This window comes from Scyliorhinus torazame, chromosome 25 (genome assembly GCF_047496885.1).
Source record: "Scyliorhinus torazame isolate Kashiwa2021f chromosome 25, sScyTor2.1, whole genome shotgun sequence".
Taxonomy (NCBI): Eukaryota; Metazoa; Chordata; class Chondrichthyes; order Carcharhiniformes; family Scyliorhinidae; genus Scyliorhinus; species Scyliorhinus torazame.
Window position 1 is genome coordinate 37,312,769 of NC_092731.1, and position 18,065 is coordinate 37,330,833.

General features: G+C 48.2%; 1 protein-coding gene across 3 annotated transcripts in view; it reads right to left on the reverse strand.

The window, feature by feature from the left end:
- Window positions 1-1,985: 1,985 nt before the first annotated feature.
- The window catches only part of supt5h (SPT5 homolog, DSIF elongation factor subunit), a 76,540-nt gene continuing 60,460 nt past the window's right edge, over window positions 1,986-18,065 (reverse strand). For all 3 annotated transcript variants that reach the window (XM_072490316.1, XM_072490314.1, XM_072490315.1), the window contains 9 exons: window positions 16,691-16,796; window positions 14,397-14,490; window positions 13,096-13,232; window positions 11,722-11,877; window positions 10,681-10,827; window positions 8,266-8,412; window positions 7,024-7,149; window positions 4,771-4,855; window positions 1,986-2,128 (listed from right to left, as the gene is read on the reverse strand). In XM_072490316.1, the coding sequence (XP_072346417.1) occupies window positions 2,001-2,128; window positions 4,771-4,855; window positions 7,024-7,149; window positions 8,266-8,412; window positions 10,681-10,827; window positions 11,722-11,877; window positions 13,096-13,232; window positions 14,397-14,490; window positions 16,691-16,796 (1,126 nt within the window). In that variant the 3' untranslated portion in view covers window positions 1,986-2,000. The remainder of the gene's footprint in view (window positions 2,129-4,770; window positions 4,856-7,023; window positions 7,150-8,265; window positions 8,413-10,680; window positions 10,828-11,721; window positions 11,878-13,095; window positions 13,233-14,396; window positions 14,491-16,690; window positions 16,797-18,065) is intronic.

The following is an 18,065-nucleotide window of genomic DNA, read 5'->3' on the forward strand; positions in this document are numbered from 1 at the left end:
CCGGCCCGTCACGTCCCCCCCCATCTCACTGCCCCCTCCCCCCCCATCTCACTGCCCCAGCCTCCGTCAACTATCCCCCCCCATCTCACTGCCCCAGCTCCATCAAACTATCCCCCCCCCATCTCACTGTCCCAGCCTCCGTCAACTATCCCCCCCCCCCATCTCACTGCCTCCGGCCCTCGCGTCAACTATCCCCCCCCCATCTCACTGCCCAGCCTCCGTAAACTATCCCCCCCCATCTCACTGCCCCAGCCTCCGTCAACTATCCCCCCCCATCTCACAGTCCCCAGCCTCCGTCAACTATCCCCCCCCATCTCACTGCCCCAGCCTCCGTAAACTATCCCCCCCATCTCACTGCCCAGCCTCCGTCAACTATCCCCCCCCCATCTCTACAGTCCCAGCCTCCGTCAACTATCCCCCCCCCATCTCACTGCCCCAGCCTCCATCAACTATCCCCCCATCTCACTGCCCCAGCCTCCGTCAACTATCCCCCCCATCTCACTGTCCCAGCCTCCGTCAACTATCCCCCCCCCCATCTCACTGCCCCGGCCTCCGTCAACTATCCCCCCCCCCAGCCTACGTAAACTATCCCCCCCATCTCACTGCCCAGCCTCCGTCAACTATCCCCCCCCATCTCACAGTCCCAGCCTCCGTCAACTATCCCCCCCCATCTCACTGCCCCAGCTTCCGTCAATTATCGCCCCCCCCCCCCATCTCACTGCCCCAGCCTCCGTCACCTATCCCCCCTCATCTCGCTGCCCCAGCCTCCGTCAACTATCCCCCCCCTCATCTCACTGTCCCAGCCTCCGTCAACTATCCCCCCCCATCTCACTGCCCCAGCCCTCCGTTAAACTATCCCCCCACCCCCAATACTCCACTGTCCGCAACCCGCTTCTCACTCCCACCTTGGTCTGGGGTCCTGCATGGATCCCTAGGCTCTAGTGAGTGCCGCCAGTTGCTGTTGACAGCACAAGGATCTGTCAGCCTGTCACTGGCCAGCAGCTCTTGGCGGGAACTCCACTGCTGGCGAAGGCCCGACGGTGGTCATTTGAAGAGCACTTAATTCCATCGGAACCTACCCCGCTGCCTCTCCAACCGGTGGGCAAAGTTCTGTTGTTCAGACAGAATCCCCGGTCACTGTCTGTTCAGCCAGGCAGACTACCAAATAAAAAGGTTTGCAATCAGAATAATTCTATAGGCGGATTAATATCTCAGCCTGAAGTGGAGATTCCCCCCACCTTCCACACAAAAAGGCAGTGGAAATCTAGTTCCCCTCTTTCCCCAAAGCTGCCGAGATTTCCTGTCCAACAAAAGTCTACTTAAGATTTATAATAACCAGGGCAAGTGGACAAGAGTTAGTGCTGATCAATCGTGATCCACTTGAATGGTGGATAAGGCTCGAGCCATTTTTTTCCTTGTCCCATCTTCCTCCCTCGCTTGCGGACGGCCTCTCCGATGCTGAGGCAGACAGACAGTGACAATTGGCGACAGGAGTTAGAGGGAACAATCTTGACTTTCAATCACCGCAGAGCTACTAGTAAGTACCGATGTAAACCAGGGATGAAAGTAGCAAATATTCATCATCGATAAAACCACTGCCTAAAATTATCCGGATTTTTACACTGCAATTTATCGGCCATTTTAAGAACTTCTGGCCTTTACAGGATTTCGTTTCTGAGCTTTAATAAAGTGAAAGACACAAACTTTTTTTTTTCCTATTAAGGGCCAATCCACCTACCCTGCACATCTTTGGGTTGTAGGGGTGAGACCCACGCAGACGCAGGGCGAATGTGCAAACTCCACACGGATCAAACCAGGTCCTCAGCGCTGTGAGGCAGCAGTGCTAACCACCGTGCCGCCACACAAGAACACAAACTTAAGCTGGCACTGAAGAGACAGTAATTAAGTATTGTACACAGGAACAGCTAAGCCGTGTTGAGGTTTTGTTGTGTACGTTGCCCTGAACAGACAGCACAAGCTTGCAATTGTAAAAAAAATCATCAGTTTCGTAACATACCTTTATACGGTCCCTGCGAGATACGAACCGTCTGTCCAATCAGATCGTTATCTCTCCGGCCTCGACCGCGGCCCATTCCCCCTTGTCCTCCAAACCCACCACCTCGAGGGGCTGTAAAATCAAAATTTAATCTGTATCGTTGTAGAAGCCAAGAAAATAACTATAAATAAAACCACACGTAGAAGGGGATATGACACACACCGACACATGATTGCACTGGTCACGGAATTGCAATTATCAAGGATCAACCGGTTTGAAATCATTCATCTCAAACGTCGACAAATGGTCATGCGGAGAGGAACATATTTAAAACATTATACACTGGAATACTGATTTCACATTGCAGGTAAACTGATCACAGCAAACGTCCAGCAGTAAACTGGATTTCAGAACATTCAATTATTGAGAATATTAAGAATCACCACAAAGTCCAGTCTGGCTCCTACCCAGGTGCTACTAGAATCCATAGAATTCCTACAGTGCAGGAGGCCATTCGGCCCATTGAATCTGCACTGACCCTCTGTAAGGGCATTCTACCTAGGCCCCTTCCCCCGCCCAAACCCCATAACACCACCTAAACTGCACATCTTTCAACAATAAGGGGCAATTTATCGTGGCCAATCCACCTAACCTGCATATTTTTGGACTGTGTGAGGAAACCGGAGCACCCGGAGGAAACCCACGCACACACGGGGAGAATGTGCAGACTCCACACAGACAGTCGCCCCGAGGTCAGAATCAAACCCGGGTCCCTGGCGCTGTGAGGCAGCAGTGCTAACCACCGTAAGGCAGCAGTGCTAACCACCATGCCGCTCTATTAGTTTGGAAACAAAATTAATTTACAAAGTAACTGAAGTAGTTCAGCTATTCTTATACATATTGTTCAGTTAATATATATTGGAAGTGTAATACTGCATAAATAAGGGGAAAGCACTTTGAAAAGGAATTTCATTACTGGGACAAATTTCATCGACTTTTTGTGGATCCACAAAGCCGCCATTTCAATATGGGAGGGGAGTTCACTCAAAAAGGTCACAGGGAAGACGAACAATGACGTACAGCTTAGTATCAGCGTAGCGGTCAACAGATCGTCCCATTAAACCCGTTGTGGCTACCCATGCAAAACTTACAAACCAAAGGGCAAAAACTGCATTTGCAGGATATCAATGGAATATACAGCTTAGATAAGTCATCTTTGTCTACAGGAATAGTGCCAGAAGACTGGAGGATAGCAAATGTTGTCCCCTTGTTCAAGAAGGGGAGTAGAGACAACCCCGGTAACTATAGACCAGTGAGCCTTACTTCTGTTGTGGGCAAAATCTTGGAAAGGTTTATAAGAGATAGGATGTATAATCATCTGGAAAGGAATAATTTGATTAGAGATAGTCAACACGATTTTGTGAAGGGTAGGTCGTGCCTCACAAACCTTACTGAGTTCTTTGAGAAGGTGACCCAACAGGTGGATGAGGGTAAAGCAGTTGATGTGGTGTATATCGATTTCAGTAAAGCGTTTGATAAGGTTCCCCACGGTAGGCTACTGCAGCAAATACAGAGGCTTGGGATTCAGGGTGATTCAGCAGTTTGGATCAGAAATTGGCTAGCTGGAAGAAGACAAAGGTGGTTGATGGGAAATGTTCAGACTGGAGTCCAGTTACTAGTGGTGTACCACAAGGATCTGTTTTGGGGCCACCGCTGTTTGTCATTTTTATAAATGACCTGGAGGAGGGCGTAGAAGGATGGGTGAGTAAATTTGCAGATGATACTAAAGTCGGTGGAGTTGTGGACAGTGCGGAAGGATGTTACAAGTTACAGAGGGACATAGATAAGCTGCAGCGTTGGGCTGAGAGGTGGCAAATGGAGTTTAATGCAGAAAAGTGTGAGGTGATTCATTTTGGAAGGAATAACAGAAAGACAGGGCTAATGGTAAGATTCTTGGCAGTGTGGATGAGCAGAGAGATATCGGTGTCCATGTACATAGATCCCTGAAAGTTGCCACGCAGGTTGAGAGGGTTGTTAAGAAGGCGTAAGGTGTGTTAGCTTTTATTGGTAGAGGGATTGCGTTTCGGAGCCATGAGGTCATGATGCAGCTGTACAAAACTCTGGTGTGGCCACATTTGGAGTATTGCGTGCAATTCTGGTCGCCGCATTATAGGAAGGATGTGGAAGCATTGGAAAGGGTGCAGAGGAGATTTACCAGAATGTTGCCTGGTATGGAGGGAAGATCTGATGAGGAAAGGCTGAGGGACTTGAGGCTGTTTTCGTTAGAGAAAAGAAGGTTAAGAGGTGACTTAATTGAGGCATACAAGATGATCAGAGGATTGAATAGGGTGGACAGTGAGAGCCTTGTTCCTCGGATGGTGATGTCTAGCACGAGGGGACATAGCTTTAAATTGAGGGGAGATAGATATAGGACAGATGTCAGAGGTAGATTCTTTACTCAGAGAGTAGTAAGGGCGTGGAATGCCCTGCCTGCAACAGTAGTGGACTCGACAACACTAAGGGTATTCAAATGGTCATTGGATAGACATATGGACGATAAGGGAATAGTGTAGGTGGGCTTTAGAGTGGTTTCACAGGTCGGCGCAACATCGAGGGCCGAAGGGCCTGTACTGTGCTGTAATGTTCTATGTTCTAAGAAAGCAACAGGTCACCCAAACATAGCAATATCACGGAGTTAGGTCGATCCATTTGCACTCGGTCCTGCCTGTCAAAGGCCGCGCTCCACCAAAGCAGAAGTTTCAGAGTTCACTCACCTCCGCCACTGGGATGCATCGGGCTGCTGATCCGGGGGCTCATCGGGGCAAAGCCGCTCACCGTGAAATTGGTAACGTCCCTCGGCTGGAATGAACGATTAAAAAGAAAAAAGTGGTCGGTGAAGGAACGGTCTGTGTTAATCGTCAGGCAAGTTCAAGAGGCAGCCCCCACTTCAGAAAGGGAAACACCGTCATTTGTTTTCTCAACAACACTTGTCCCTCGTCTCCACGACGGCGCAACAAATCAAATATGATGCTACGGTATTGGGCGCACTCCAATAACGTGGACACGTAGTTGTTTATTCATGTACAAGCTGAGGGAGGGAGGCGGTCAGAACACAGCCAACCCGGGGACGGCACGGTGGCAGTGTTCAGCACTGCTGCTTCACAGCGCCAGGGACCCGGGTTCGATTCTGGCCTCGGATGACCGTCTGAGTGGAGTTTACACTTTCTCCGTGTGTCTGCGTGGGTTTCCTCCAGGTGCTCCGGTTTCCTCCCACAGCCGAAGATGGGCAGGATAGGGTGGACTGGCCATGATAAATTCCCCCAAAGATGTGCAGGTTAGGTGGGGTTACAGGGATAGGGCAGGGGAGTGGGCCTGGGTAGAGTGTTCTTTCAGAGGAGCGGTGCAGTAATGGTGGGCCGAATGGCCTCCTTTTGCCCTGTAGAGATTCTATGATTCAAGCCCAGAAATCACTTGGTGTCCACTTTCTTTCCGGCCAGATTGCAATCTCCCAAACCAATTATACACGGCATCCACGCCGCTGCCTTGCGTTAACTCAGCACAAAACCTGAAAGAGTCCTTCTGGTCCGAGGGGGGTCAACTCTCTATGCAAACAGGATAACAATCTCAACGCCAGCATTTCCGAGGAGAAAATCGCTCCGGAATTGGAAATGGACAGCAGGGTTGCCCAGTGTCCTAACAATCCCAGCCCAAAGATTAACCAATCAGTCTTTCCGTCAGATTCTGAGGTGACCTTCAGCACACCTCCAGCATCTTCTGCTTTTCAATGTTCCAAGTGGACAAACAGAAAGGACGACAGCAAACACCTCCAGTTCTGTTTCCTTCCTGCACCGCGTTCTAGACAGCGTATTAACACGCAAGTGGCAGAGATGCTAATGGATTCACAAATGACAATTAAACAGATTTTAATTTCCAAACTTAGCATGGATTCAGTTTTATCCAGAAACACCCATGCTACAATCACACGACTATCACCGAGAACAGGGAGACAGGCAGAATTCCAACTTTCCGTGAATGACAAGCTGCAAAGAGGTCATGAGTCAGATTTCTCTAAGGGAGCACCAACACACCATGGTTACCTTCAGGAAACCTCTTAGCCAAAAAATAATTGGGAGGCAATATTCCCGGAGTTGTAACCCAAGAGCTGGGATTCAGATTCTGACGTTCTTACTTTCCATAACTCCCAGTCTCTGAGCACTTGGGAGGTTGAATAAAGGTGGGACACACACGGTTCTTATTAAATTACTCACACATTCCTCCTGCTGGCCAGCGAAGAACCACTGACAATGTATAGACAACGGATAAATAATGGAGCGAGATTGCTCTACAGCACAACTGCCCACAATTAAGAACTGCCGCTAACTCCATTCTAGCGTGTCGCGTTACTTCCTGTGTCAAACATGTCACAAATACAGAATCCTAGGATCCCTGCAGTGTGGAAAGAGGCCATTCAGCCAATGGAGTCTACACCGAACCTCTGGAAGAGCACCAGGCCCATGCTCCCTCCCCATCCCCGTAACCCCACCTCATCCTTTCAACACGAAGCAGTAATTTAGCATGGTCAATCCACCTAACCTGCACGTCTTTGGAACGCGGGAGGAAACCGGAGCACCCATCGAAACCCACGCACACACGGGGAGAACGTGCAAAACTCTATGCCGGTTCCACCCAAGGTCGGAATCGAGCCCGGGTCCCTGCCGCTGCGAGGCAGCAGTGCTAACCACTGTGCCAATGTTTACATCACGATTTGACACTGCCAACACCGATTTAAACATTTGGAATAGAAATTCTCTATGTAAACAGGTGCCGGTCATGATGTAATTGCAGGCTCTTCCCAGTAGATGCCATTAGCATGGGACACTCCTCAGCACCTGCATCATTCCGGATATGTAAACCTATGATCGGCAACGTCACAGGCAATTTCCGAGCGTTACTTTAACAGATGATGTTCTTTTAAAAAGCAGAAATACTGGGATTTTATCACGGTTGTGTAATATTACTCTGCTTACCTTTGCACCACCAGCAAGCACCAAGTGTCGGGTTTTGCAAACGAATGTGCCGCCATTTTCCACCAATTTCTTGCAGTGCAGAAACGCAAAGCCTCGATACAAGTGTCTAATCTCACCCTCGCGACCCTGAGAAATACAAATTTCTTTCCTGGTTGTAAAATTCTGTCAAGCATGGTTTGTTTGCACATTTCAGCAAAAGATACATAAAACTTCAACGACATACAGAAACTAGGTAATCCCAGAGGGGACGGTAGTGTGGTGATGATGTTACTGGACCAGCAATCCTGAGGTCCAGGCTAGCGCTCCGCAATTTAAAAATCTGGAATTAAAAGCTAGTCTCAGTGACCATAAAAACCCATTTGCTTCACTAATGTCCTTTCGGGAGGGAAATCTGCCATCTTTACCTGGTCTGTTCTACTTGTGGCTCCAGACCTACAGTGATGTAGCCTAGCAAGACACTCAGCTGTACGAAGCCACGACAGAAAGGTTGATAGGGAATAAACCCAGGTGGTCTAACCGGCATCGACAAAGGCACCAGAGACGACAGTGGCACTCCCTGCCCAGTCAACCCTGCAAAGACCTTCTTGTAAACGTCCGGGAGCTTTTGCAAGAGCTGTCACATAGACTCATCAGGCAACAGCCTGACATAATCATACACCCCGAATCACAGCTATCTCAGACACCTCCATCACCATCCGTCACTGCGTAGGGAAGAGGAATCTGACAAAATAACAGTAGAAGCTGAAAACAGGCAGCTAAGGAGCGACTTGAAGATTGTGAAAGGTTTTGATAGGGCGAATAGAGAGATCAGGCGAGTACGGATGGTGTGGATGTGTGGTTGAAAACCCATCTCAAGGTCTAATACAGGGTCGCAAACATTCTGATTGAGCCTCAGTTGGTCGGCAGGAACAGAGATGAAATCAGTGGCGAAGGAAAGGAGCCTGGAGCCGGGAAAACGGTTTCACTCCTCCCAATACCTAACTGGAAGAAAATTCTACCAGCCCAGGACCGAATGTCAAACAAGCAGCCTGATCATTTGGAGATGGGGAGGAGTTGATGAGGATGGCAGAGCTGGGTGTTAACAGGTAACGCTATGTTTTCAGATGTGTGGTCAAAGGGGCAGCATGTAGATGAGAAATAGAGGGAGGGGGCTGGAGTCACCAGAGGAAATGCCGACGAAACACTTTGATTCAAAACGCTACAACTGGTGATCTTATTATAAAGGCAACAGGGCGGTCTTACCGAGTGCGGTCCATCAATGACTTTGACAATATCCTTCACGTGAATATTATTTTGCTCAGAGTCCAGGGCCACAGCAAAGCGATTGTCCTTCTTCCGTGTAATTGCCTGATGCCTCACAGTAATGACCTTCCCGTACATATTAAGGACCTATCAAAGACAAATATCAAATCAGCAAAGTGTCTGAATTTCACAGCCCAAGTATAAAAAGGACCAGCTTTCTATTTATATTACCAAAGGATACAATTTGCCATTTGCAAAAAATGCCTTCTAAAAAACAGCAAAGTCAGCAAGTTAAAGAGAGTTCACAAAAGGTTTGTCGTTTGTGGGAGTTTTGGTCAGGATTGTGTTTAATTTGTTGTTTTCCTTTGCCATCCCCGTGGGCCAAAAACAGGTGGCAACCCAAACTCTCAATAACACAGCCACATTTTAACGGGCCACTTCTTGAACAAACGTACGTCACAAGAATTTGTATTTCTTCAATTACTTTATTAATATGCTCGGTGTATGGGAAATGCAAATTGCGCTTATTCTTAATTCCCACATTTAATTGTAATTACAAAGAGTTCGCACCAGTAACAAGTGTAATCCAGACCATCGCTGGAATTCAGATGGTCAGTGTGATTTTGCAACGGAGCAGTGAGTAGACCAGTTCTCTCCTGTTCCCAAACTGCAGCCTGCTATCACACCTCATGACCATTCCGACGGAGGAGCGAGAGATGCGTGCGATACTTCCAAATCCGTACGGGAAACAAATCAATTACTTTGTAGAGCTGGCGATTTGACAGACAGCGCTCCTGTGGCTGCATAATTTGGGGTCTCAGACGTCCATTAAAGCTGCATGACAGCGTGAGCAAGGTGCGAGCGAGAGTGGTGGAATGAAACTGAGAGGAGGGCGAGGGTTGCCATTAGGTCAACGATATCTCATACTTCGGGGTGGTTATCACTGCACCGCAGGCAGCCGAATCTTCATTGCCAAGGCCCGAAACTCCGGATTCCCTCCCTGGGCCACCCTGCCACTCTCCTCCTTTACGACACTTCTCCCCGTCACTCTCTCCTCCTTTATGACACTTCTCCCCGTCACTCTCTCCTCCTTTACGACACTTCTCCCCGTCACTCTCTCTTCCTTTACGACACTTCTCCCCGTCACTCTCTCCTCCTTTACGACACTTCTCCCCGTCACTCTCTCCTCCTTAAGACACTTCTCCCCGTCACTCTCTCCTCCTTTACGACACTTCTCCCCGTCACTCTCTCCTCCTTTACGACACTTCTCCCCGTCACTCTCTCCTCCTTAAGACACTTCTCCCCGTCACTCTCTCCTCCTTTACGACACTTCTCCCCGTCACTCTCTCCTCCTTTACGACACTTCTCCCCGTCACACTCTCCTCCTTTACGACACTTCTCCCCGTCACTCTCTCCTCCTTTATGACACTTCTCCCCGTCACTCTCTCCTTCTTTACGATACTTCTCCCTGCCACTCTCTCCTCCTTTATGACATTTCTCCCCGTCACTCTCTCCTCCTTTACGACACTTCTCCCCATCACTCTCTCCTCCTTTCGGACACTTCTCCCCGCCGCACCACTCTCTCCTCCTTTACGATACTTCTCTCCGCCACAGCCTCCTCCTTTACGATACTTCTCCCCATCTCTCTCTCTCCTCCTTTACGACACTTCACCCCGTCACACTGCTCTCTCCTCCTTTATGACACCACTTTAAAAAAAAAATAATCCATTTAAGGGGCAATTTAGCGTGGCCAATCTACCTACTCTGCACATCTTTTTGGGTTGTGGGGGTGAGACCCACCCAGACACGGGGAGAGCGTGCAAACGCCACACGGACTTTGACTGGGGCCGGAATCGAACCCGGGTCCTCGGCGCCATAAGGCAACAGTGCTAACCACTACACCACTGTGCCGCCACTTTACAACAGTCCTTAGCGCTTACCTCTCAACCAGGATTTTTGTCCCCTGCTCTAATTAGTATATATGAGAAAGTTAACTATGAATATATTGAATAAAGATCTGCATATTAAAAGTCCTACGGTTAGCATAAGAATGCAATTTAAGTTGAGCAAATGACATTAATCAACAGTGTCAGAGACTTTTTCCCCGGGTAGAACAAACCATTACAAGGGGACATAAATTTAAGGTGAATGGTGGAAGATATAGGAGGGATGTCAGAGGTAGGTTCTTCACCGAGAGTAGTGGGGGCATGGAATGCACTGCCTGTGGAAGTAGTTGAGTCGGAAACATTAGGGACCTTCAAGCGGCTATTGGATAGGTACATGGATTACGGTAGAATGATGGGGTGTAGATTAATTTGTTCTTAATCTAGGACAAAAGTTCGGCACAACATCCTGCTGTATTTTTCTATGTTCTAATGTGTCAAATAACACACCGCAAGAGGATGTATTTTGTACCTGGAATGTCTCTCTCTCCAGCCGGACAATGACTCCCATAGTCTGTGGATCAAGTTGCACCAGTTCACCCCACTCATGCTGACCCCCTGCATCAACTCCAGACGCAGTCTCCGAGCACAGCTGCAAATCCCTCGGCAGCACTTTCAGCTAAAAGACAACAGGATCGGATAGCCTCAGAATAATCAACATCCTCAAAGCTGCTCCACCATGAAAGCTCGTCAACTGCACAAATCGTATATCACATGACAGAATAAAACACAACTGAACAGACAGTTGGCCAGAGACAGGGTCAACAGATGAAGCAATACAACTGTCCCCTGTACCTCTTGCACAGACACGATTCCTGCTTCTGATGGCCAGTTAATAACCTGTCGGAAAGTGCAAGATAGTGACAGGACCAACCTTAGATATTCCTGGTTTTAATTCTTTCATGGACTGTGGGCCTTGTTGGCAAGACCAGCATTTATTGCCTAGCCCTAATTGCCCCCTGAGACTGTGGTGGGTGAGCCGCCTTCTTGAACCGCATCAGTCCATGTGGTGTAGGTACACCCACAGTGCTGTTCGGGAGGGAGTTCCAGGATTTTAACCCACTGACAGTTAAGGAATGGCAATATGCTTCCAAGTCAGGATAGTGAGTGGCTAGGAGGGGTATTACACATCCCCATCACTGTAACCTACTCCCAGCTGAAAACCTCCAATAAGGCCGTGTGTTCCTGATTTACTTCACCCCACCGCGGGTCGCCACGGCTTCTGTCATCTAGGCTGCGAGCTCGGAATTCCTTCCATAAACAGCATCTGGTCTCTACTTCTCCAATTTTAGGCCGTGCTTAAAGCTTACTTCTTTACCCCTTCGATAAAACTTCCGAGTCAATGTCCTAACGTCTCATTTGGCCCAGCGCTAATTTTCGTCCATGTAACCTTGCTTTCAACGGCTTTGGAACATCCTCCCGTGTTCAAGGCGCTACATAAATATACATAGTAGTTTCTCTGAGCATGTAATTTGAATAGCCCTCTCGCTTTTCCTTCAGAGTATTGCATTACCTCGTGCATTGTTAGGTCCGAAAACAGAATGACAAAATTTTCTTCCACCCGCACAATCAGTCCTGTATCTCCCTCATATCGCCCGGCTATCACCTTCACGTGGTCACCCATTTTGAAGTACTTCCGCAATTCATGCGCTGGAAACTCTAGAGGATCCTGTAAATAAACAGAGGTTAAATTTGAAAACATTAATCACGGTGCCCCATGTGTGTATTTTAAAACCTACTCAAGTCCAGACTGGGTCAGTGGCCTGGTTACAAATCCTGTGAACACCGGCAGCACGGTGGGGCAGTGGTTAGCGCTGCTGCCCCACGACGCTGAGGTGCCAGGTTCGATCCCGGCTCTGGGTCACTTTCCGTGTGGAGTTTGCACATTCTCCCTGTGTTTGCGTGAGTCTCACCCCCACAACCCAAAGATGTGCAGGTTAGGTGGATTGACCACGCTAAATGGCCTCTTAATAAGGGGGAATAAAAGAATTGGGTACTCTAAATTTATTTTTAAAAATAAATCTTTTGAACAGACACCTTTTTCTAAGCTGAGATGCATCATTTCATCTGCTGCACAGCTGATATTTACATGTAGTTTCCTCTCCTCAGTGCTTTCGCTCCCAGCTCAGATATCTATCAATTGGTGCCCTCTAACACCTCTGAAATGGCCAGGATCGATACCGTGGTGGCACAGTGGTTAGCGCTGCCGCCTCATAGCACCAGGGACCCGGGTTTAGTTCCGGCCTTGGTGACTGTCTGTGGGGAGTTTGCACGTCCTCCCCGTGTCTGCGCAGGTTTCCTCCCTCAGTCCAATGATGTGCAGGTTAGGGTGGATTGGCTGTGCTAAATCGCCCCTTATTTTCTGAAGGTTGGGTGGGGGTTATGGGGATAGGACGGGGGAGCGGGCCTGGGTACGGATGCTCTTTCAGAGGGCCGGTGCCGATTTGATGGCCGAATGGCCTCCTCCTGCACTGCAGGGATTCTCTGGTTATATAGAGGTACAGTTCTCAACGGCGGCCTGTTGGGCACAAAGGGACATTGCAGCCGAGTCAAACCTGGCCTCACCGAATGTCCGCAAAGTCAAACTTTCAGCAGGAGCTGCTTTGCAAGCCACCCGGGTCCGCTGGTTTGATTTGCTTTGCCGGCTTCTCCCAAAGGAGTGGATTTCCTCCTTGGATTTGCACATGGTAAGAACAAAGTCTATTTCGTGACTGATCTTAACTGATGTGATGATCAGACCAGATTAGGACAGCAATCTTGGTTTAAAGTAGGCGACAGCGACCGAGCGACCAAACAGATTTCAGATGAATACATCTGCTATTCGTAAAAAGCCACTCCTTGCTGACCTGTAGGGATGAACTGATTCTCCATCAACATTGTTCAGTACCTTCAAATCCTCGTGTTTGGGCAGAATTGTGATCTTGTTGCCCTCCACGCTCAAAATTTTACCCTGCAGGTTAATCAATTCACCCTCGCAAACTTCCACGTTATCTCCAGGCTGCAAGTTGTGTTCTCTCTCTTTGCCTGCAAAAAGCCAAAACCTTCCACTTAAACTTCAATCAAGAGAAACCAAACAGCCCCAAGTTCATTGTTCCCAGTGCCCCAATTCGTCCATTGCGGCATCCAACTCAGTTTTGAAAACCCTTTGAGATAATCCCCCCCCTGGGTCAGGGTGTTCATATCTTTGTGACACGGTGACCTGATTTGAACGGGACACTCCAAAATGCGGCTGACTAGAACATTGTATTTTTAGAGAATAAATCTAGAGTCCTTCCAATTAAGGGGCAATTTAGCGTGACCAATCCACCTACCCTACACATCTTTGGGGTTGTGGGGGTGAGACCCACGCAGACACGGGGAGAACGTGCAAACTCCACACGGACAGTGACCCGGGGCTGGGATCGAACCCGGGTCCTCAGCGCCGTGAGGCAGCAGTGCTAGCCACTGCACCACCGTGCCACCCCTCATTGTAGCGTCTTAACATCTTCCAACTACTTCAGATTACATGGTTAGATTCCTTTCAGCACCACATACTAGGAACTGCTTGTAAAAAAAATAATGTCAGAGTTATCAGTTTACACTGAGCATCGGCAGAGCACATAAAAATATTTGGACTGATGACACTTCCATAGACAACTCAAAAATATTCTTAGACTGCCTAGGACAAGCTTGTACATCGGTATCAACACATCTTTAAAGTGGTACAGGCGGTGCTGGTTCCTTTGAAGGAACATTTGGATTCCCCCACCCCTATGATTTCCTTCCCCATTCTCTTCAGCTATCAAGTTTGGGGTGGTACATTTCTATAGATGCTAAACGTCCTCAAACACTCTTCCCAGTTTGTCCATTCTCCGCACACATGTTGATGGAGGCCCGGGGGCTACGTCGTTATGTTGCTGAGCCCAGTTCTGCACCCACATGGGCCAGTTCAATTCTTATTTTCACTCGTCCAAGGGCACCAAGGCTAAGGATTTCACAAACTCAGCTGGAAACAATGAACCAGCTGCACTTGGCTCAAAGGCCTGCTGAATTGACTAACACAGGGTACTGGAGAAAACAAGTTAGAAATCTTCCTGAGGCAATGAAAACACAAATATGCATTGTGTGTGTGTGTGGGAGGTGGGGGTTGGTGCAAAGCCCTCTGTCGAGTAGCCCTCCATTCTCTCTCCCAGAAACAAGACAACGTACCTGTTGTTTCGGTCACCACCTCCAGGTCAATGCCCTCCGGCTGGTCCTCGTACTTCTCGAGCTCAGACAGTGTGGGTTTCACTCCTTCAGTAATCTGGAATGGACAAATAATCACTCCAGTCATTCCAAGACCGGGAAGCAAAGGCATTTCCAGACAGTAAAAAACCACATGGACGGATAACCCACCAGTTCTCACACGCATCCCAGTGCCCAAATCAGCTGGGAACTGGTGGAGACCATGCAGCACCATCCACCAACCGCTTGGTCGGGAAAAGGAGCAACACGCACCATGAGCAACTTGTAACAAGTTTTATTTGGCAGATAGAAATTTGTCTAATTCTTAATATTGGAAGAATAAATGCAGTCAATTCAATCAGAAATGACTGTGAGGTGATACACTTTTGCAAGAGGTAATGTTATGGGCCAGGTTTAGAAAACTCCAACTGTTTATAGATTTTTGTTACGATGAACACAAGGGCCTACCTTTCAGGTGTTATTCAACAGAGGCCTTAAGCAAAAACAAAGTTTATTCTCCAAATTTAGTTAACATTTTTAGAAAGACACACAGTAAGCATTTTTATCAACTACCAACATAAATACCCCACGCAGCTACAGCACTCTATGTATAACCCTTAATAAATTTCCCCCTTAAGCTGTTCCAATTTAATAACAAGATCTCATAAACCAGGAAGCCCCTTTTCCAAGGTGTGGCCCAGCACTGACGACCTGGTCTAGATGCTCGTGTGTCCTTTCCAAAACCAAAGCTGGAGGATTACTGGAAGGAGGTGTTTAGGATAATCTCTAAAGTGGTGCATGTGAAACTGGACCCGGGCCCTCGGGAGGCCATATTCGGGGGTGTCGGACCAGCTTGGGTTGGAAACGGGCACGGGGGCAGATGCTGTAGCCTTCGCCTCGTTGATCGCCCGAAGGCAGTGGAGATCAACCTCTCCACCCTTTGCCCTGGGCATGGCAGGGGGGACCTGCTGGAATTCGTGACGCTTGAAACGGTCAAATTTGAGGGGAAGGATGGAGGGGTTCTACAATTCATGGGCGTTATACATTATGCACTTTCGACAATTGGATTACATCGAACATCAGAGGGGGGTTGGGGGAGGGGGACTGTATGTGTTAATGGTGACTATGGGTGATTCCTTGTCATTTGTTTATGTTAACATACGAGTTAATGGCTGGTTTGGTGGGAGGATGGGATTGCTGTTATTGATATGGGGATTGACATTACATTCGTTACTGATTATTCTTTATTGTTGGGAGTAAATTTGGGAGAAAATGTGAAAAAGGAGAATATAAAATATATTTTTTTTAAATGCAGAGAGAAAAAAACACCTTCTTTTTCAACTTGTGCTGTAAAAACCAGTTCAAACTCAAAGCGAAAGTAAAAGCAAAAAGTAAAAACCCAGTCCACAGCCCAACTCCACCCACACAATGACATCACTGAAGCCATGTGATAAGATAAAAACATTTCTTAAAGGGACACTCCCGTGACATTAATGTGACAAAGAAGTATTCAATGAATGGCCCGACACTACAAAGTTCTGAGGAACAAAGGGACCTTGGCCTGTTTGTCCATAGATCTCTGAAGGCAGAAGGGTGGGTTAATAGGGTGGTGAAAAGGGCCTGTGGGACACTCGCCTCTGTCAATCGAGGAATAGATTACAAAAGAAGAGAGATTACGTTTGAGTTGTATAGAACTTTGGTGAGGCCACAGCTGGAGTAGTGTGTGTAATTCTGGTCGCCACATTATAGGAAGGATGTGATTGCACTGGAGGGGATGCAGAGGAGATTCACCAGGATGTTGCCAGGGATAGAACATTTAAGTTATGAAGATAGGGGCAGCATGGTGGCGCAATGGTTAGCACTGCTGTCTCACGGCACGACGGTCCCAGGTTCGATCCCGGCTCACAAAACGTGGCACAAAAAAAAGCTTTGGGTTAGCATGTGACAGGAAGTGAGGGTGACACTTGCAGGACACCTGCAGTATCCCAAAGACCAGAGCGGATGCACTTAAAATTGCACCAGAACTACAACAACCACCATTCAGGAGGCAGGGGAAATGCCACAGTGCCAGGTGGCATCCTGGCGTGGGCACCACTCTGGCCTTCATGCCCTGTGCTCTTCTCAGTTGTATTGCTGGCTTTGCAGCAGCAGCAGTCAATTGCTCATCAACCTGAAGCGTGCGATCACCACAGAAAGCAAGAGGCTAGGAAAAGCTTGGAGAACGAAACAAAACTTCCATACAATATGGCACAAGAGATTCTATTAGAAGCATCACTTACAACTGCAGACATGGCAAAACTTTTGAACAAGAATCCTTTTCTGCTGTAGCGATTTCCCTCGAATATGAGGAAATCTCCATCCGTGGTTACGTCACCGCCCAGTGATCTGTGCAATTATAATTTCAATTCAAACAAATTAATTAAGTGTCAAACAAAAATGCAATGAAGTCCGCAGGAGTCCAGGCTCCCTCCGGGGCAATTGAAATGAAATGAATTTGCGCGGAATCTAGCAATACTCAGCTTCTTTAGGGTCCTCAGATTAACTCAATCTTTTGATCAGATTCTCATGTATCACTGGATAGAGGATATCATTGGTCGATTCGCACAGCATCCATTTTGGATTTGGGAACTATTCCTGTGTAAATCATAGAATTTACAGTGCAGGAGACCATTCGGCCCATCGAGTCTGCACCGGCCCTTGGAAAGAGCACCCTACTTAAGCCCACATGTCCACCCTATCCCCGTAACCCCACCTAACCTGCACATCTTTGGACTCAGGGAGGAAACAAGAGCACCAGGAGGAAACCAACGCAGGCACGGGGAGAAAGTGCAAACCCCACACAGACAGTCACCCAAGGCCATAATTGAACCCGGGTCCGTGGAGCTGTGAGGCAGCAGTGCTAATCACTGTGCTGCCCTAAAGACATAGCAACCGTTGCATTTGCTGCCACCGCAGCTGCAGGAGGCCGCACTTGCACCGATGCAGTCACAGTGCCTGCGACGTCACTGCCAGTGATCACGTAGGTAGCTGCCTGCATCTTTCCAGGTGGATAACCACGACAATGGCATCAGCAACACCGACTGCGCGTTCCAGCTGAGGTGGCAGGAGGTGCAATGCGTTTGTAAAGTTACAGAACGTGTATGAAATCTGTCGGAAAACAGGACAAGGCGATTTAGCGCCTTCAGATTGTCCCGACAGTCAGTTAGATCAACTGCAATCTGACTCTGTATATTCACTGTTGCTCCACATGTCTTGATATCTTTGGCTAACAAAAATCTATTTGCTGATTTTTCCTACCGTTTTCCCTATGGAGCTACACTTGAAGTTCTACAACATTAATTCTGACATGAAGCGGCTGGACTTCCATTTATTTTGGTAACCTGCAAAGTCTTCCATGATGGTGGCCACTGCCATATCCAACCACTGACACAACCTGGGGGATCCCATTGAGCAACACAAAGAAAGAAATGCTATCACAGAATTCCTGCAGTGCAGGAGGCCATTCAGCCCATCAAGGCGGCATTGACTCTCTGAAAGAGCACCCTACCTGGACGCACTCCCCTGCTGCCACACCTAACCTGCCCATCTTTGGACGCTAGGGGGCAATTTAGCACGGCCAATCCACCTAGCCTGCACATCATTGGACTGTGGGAG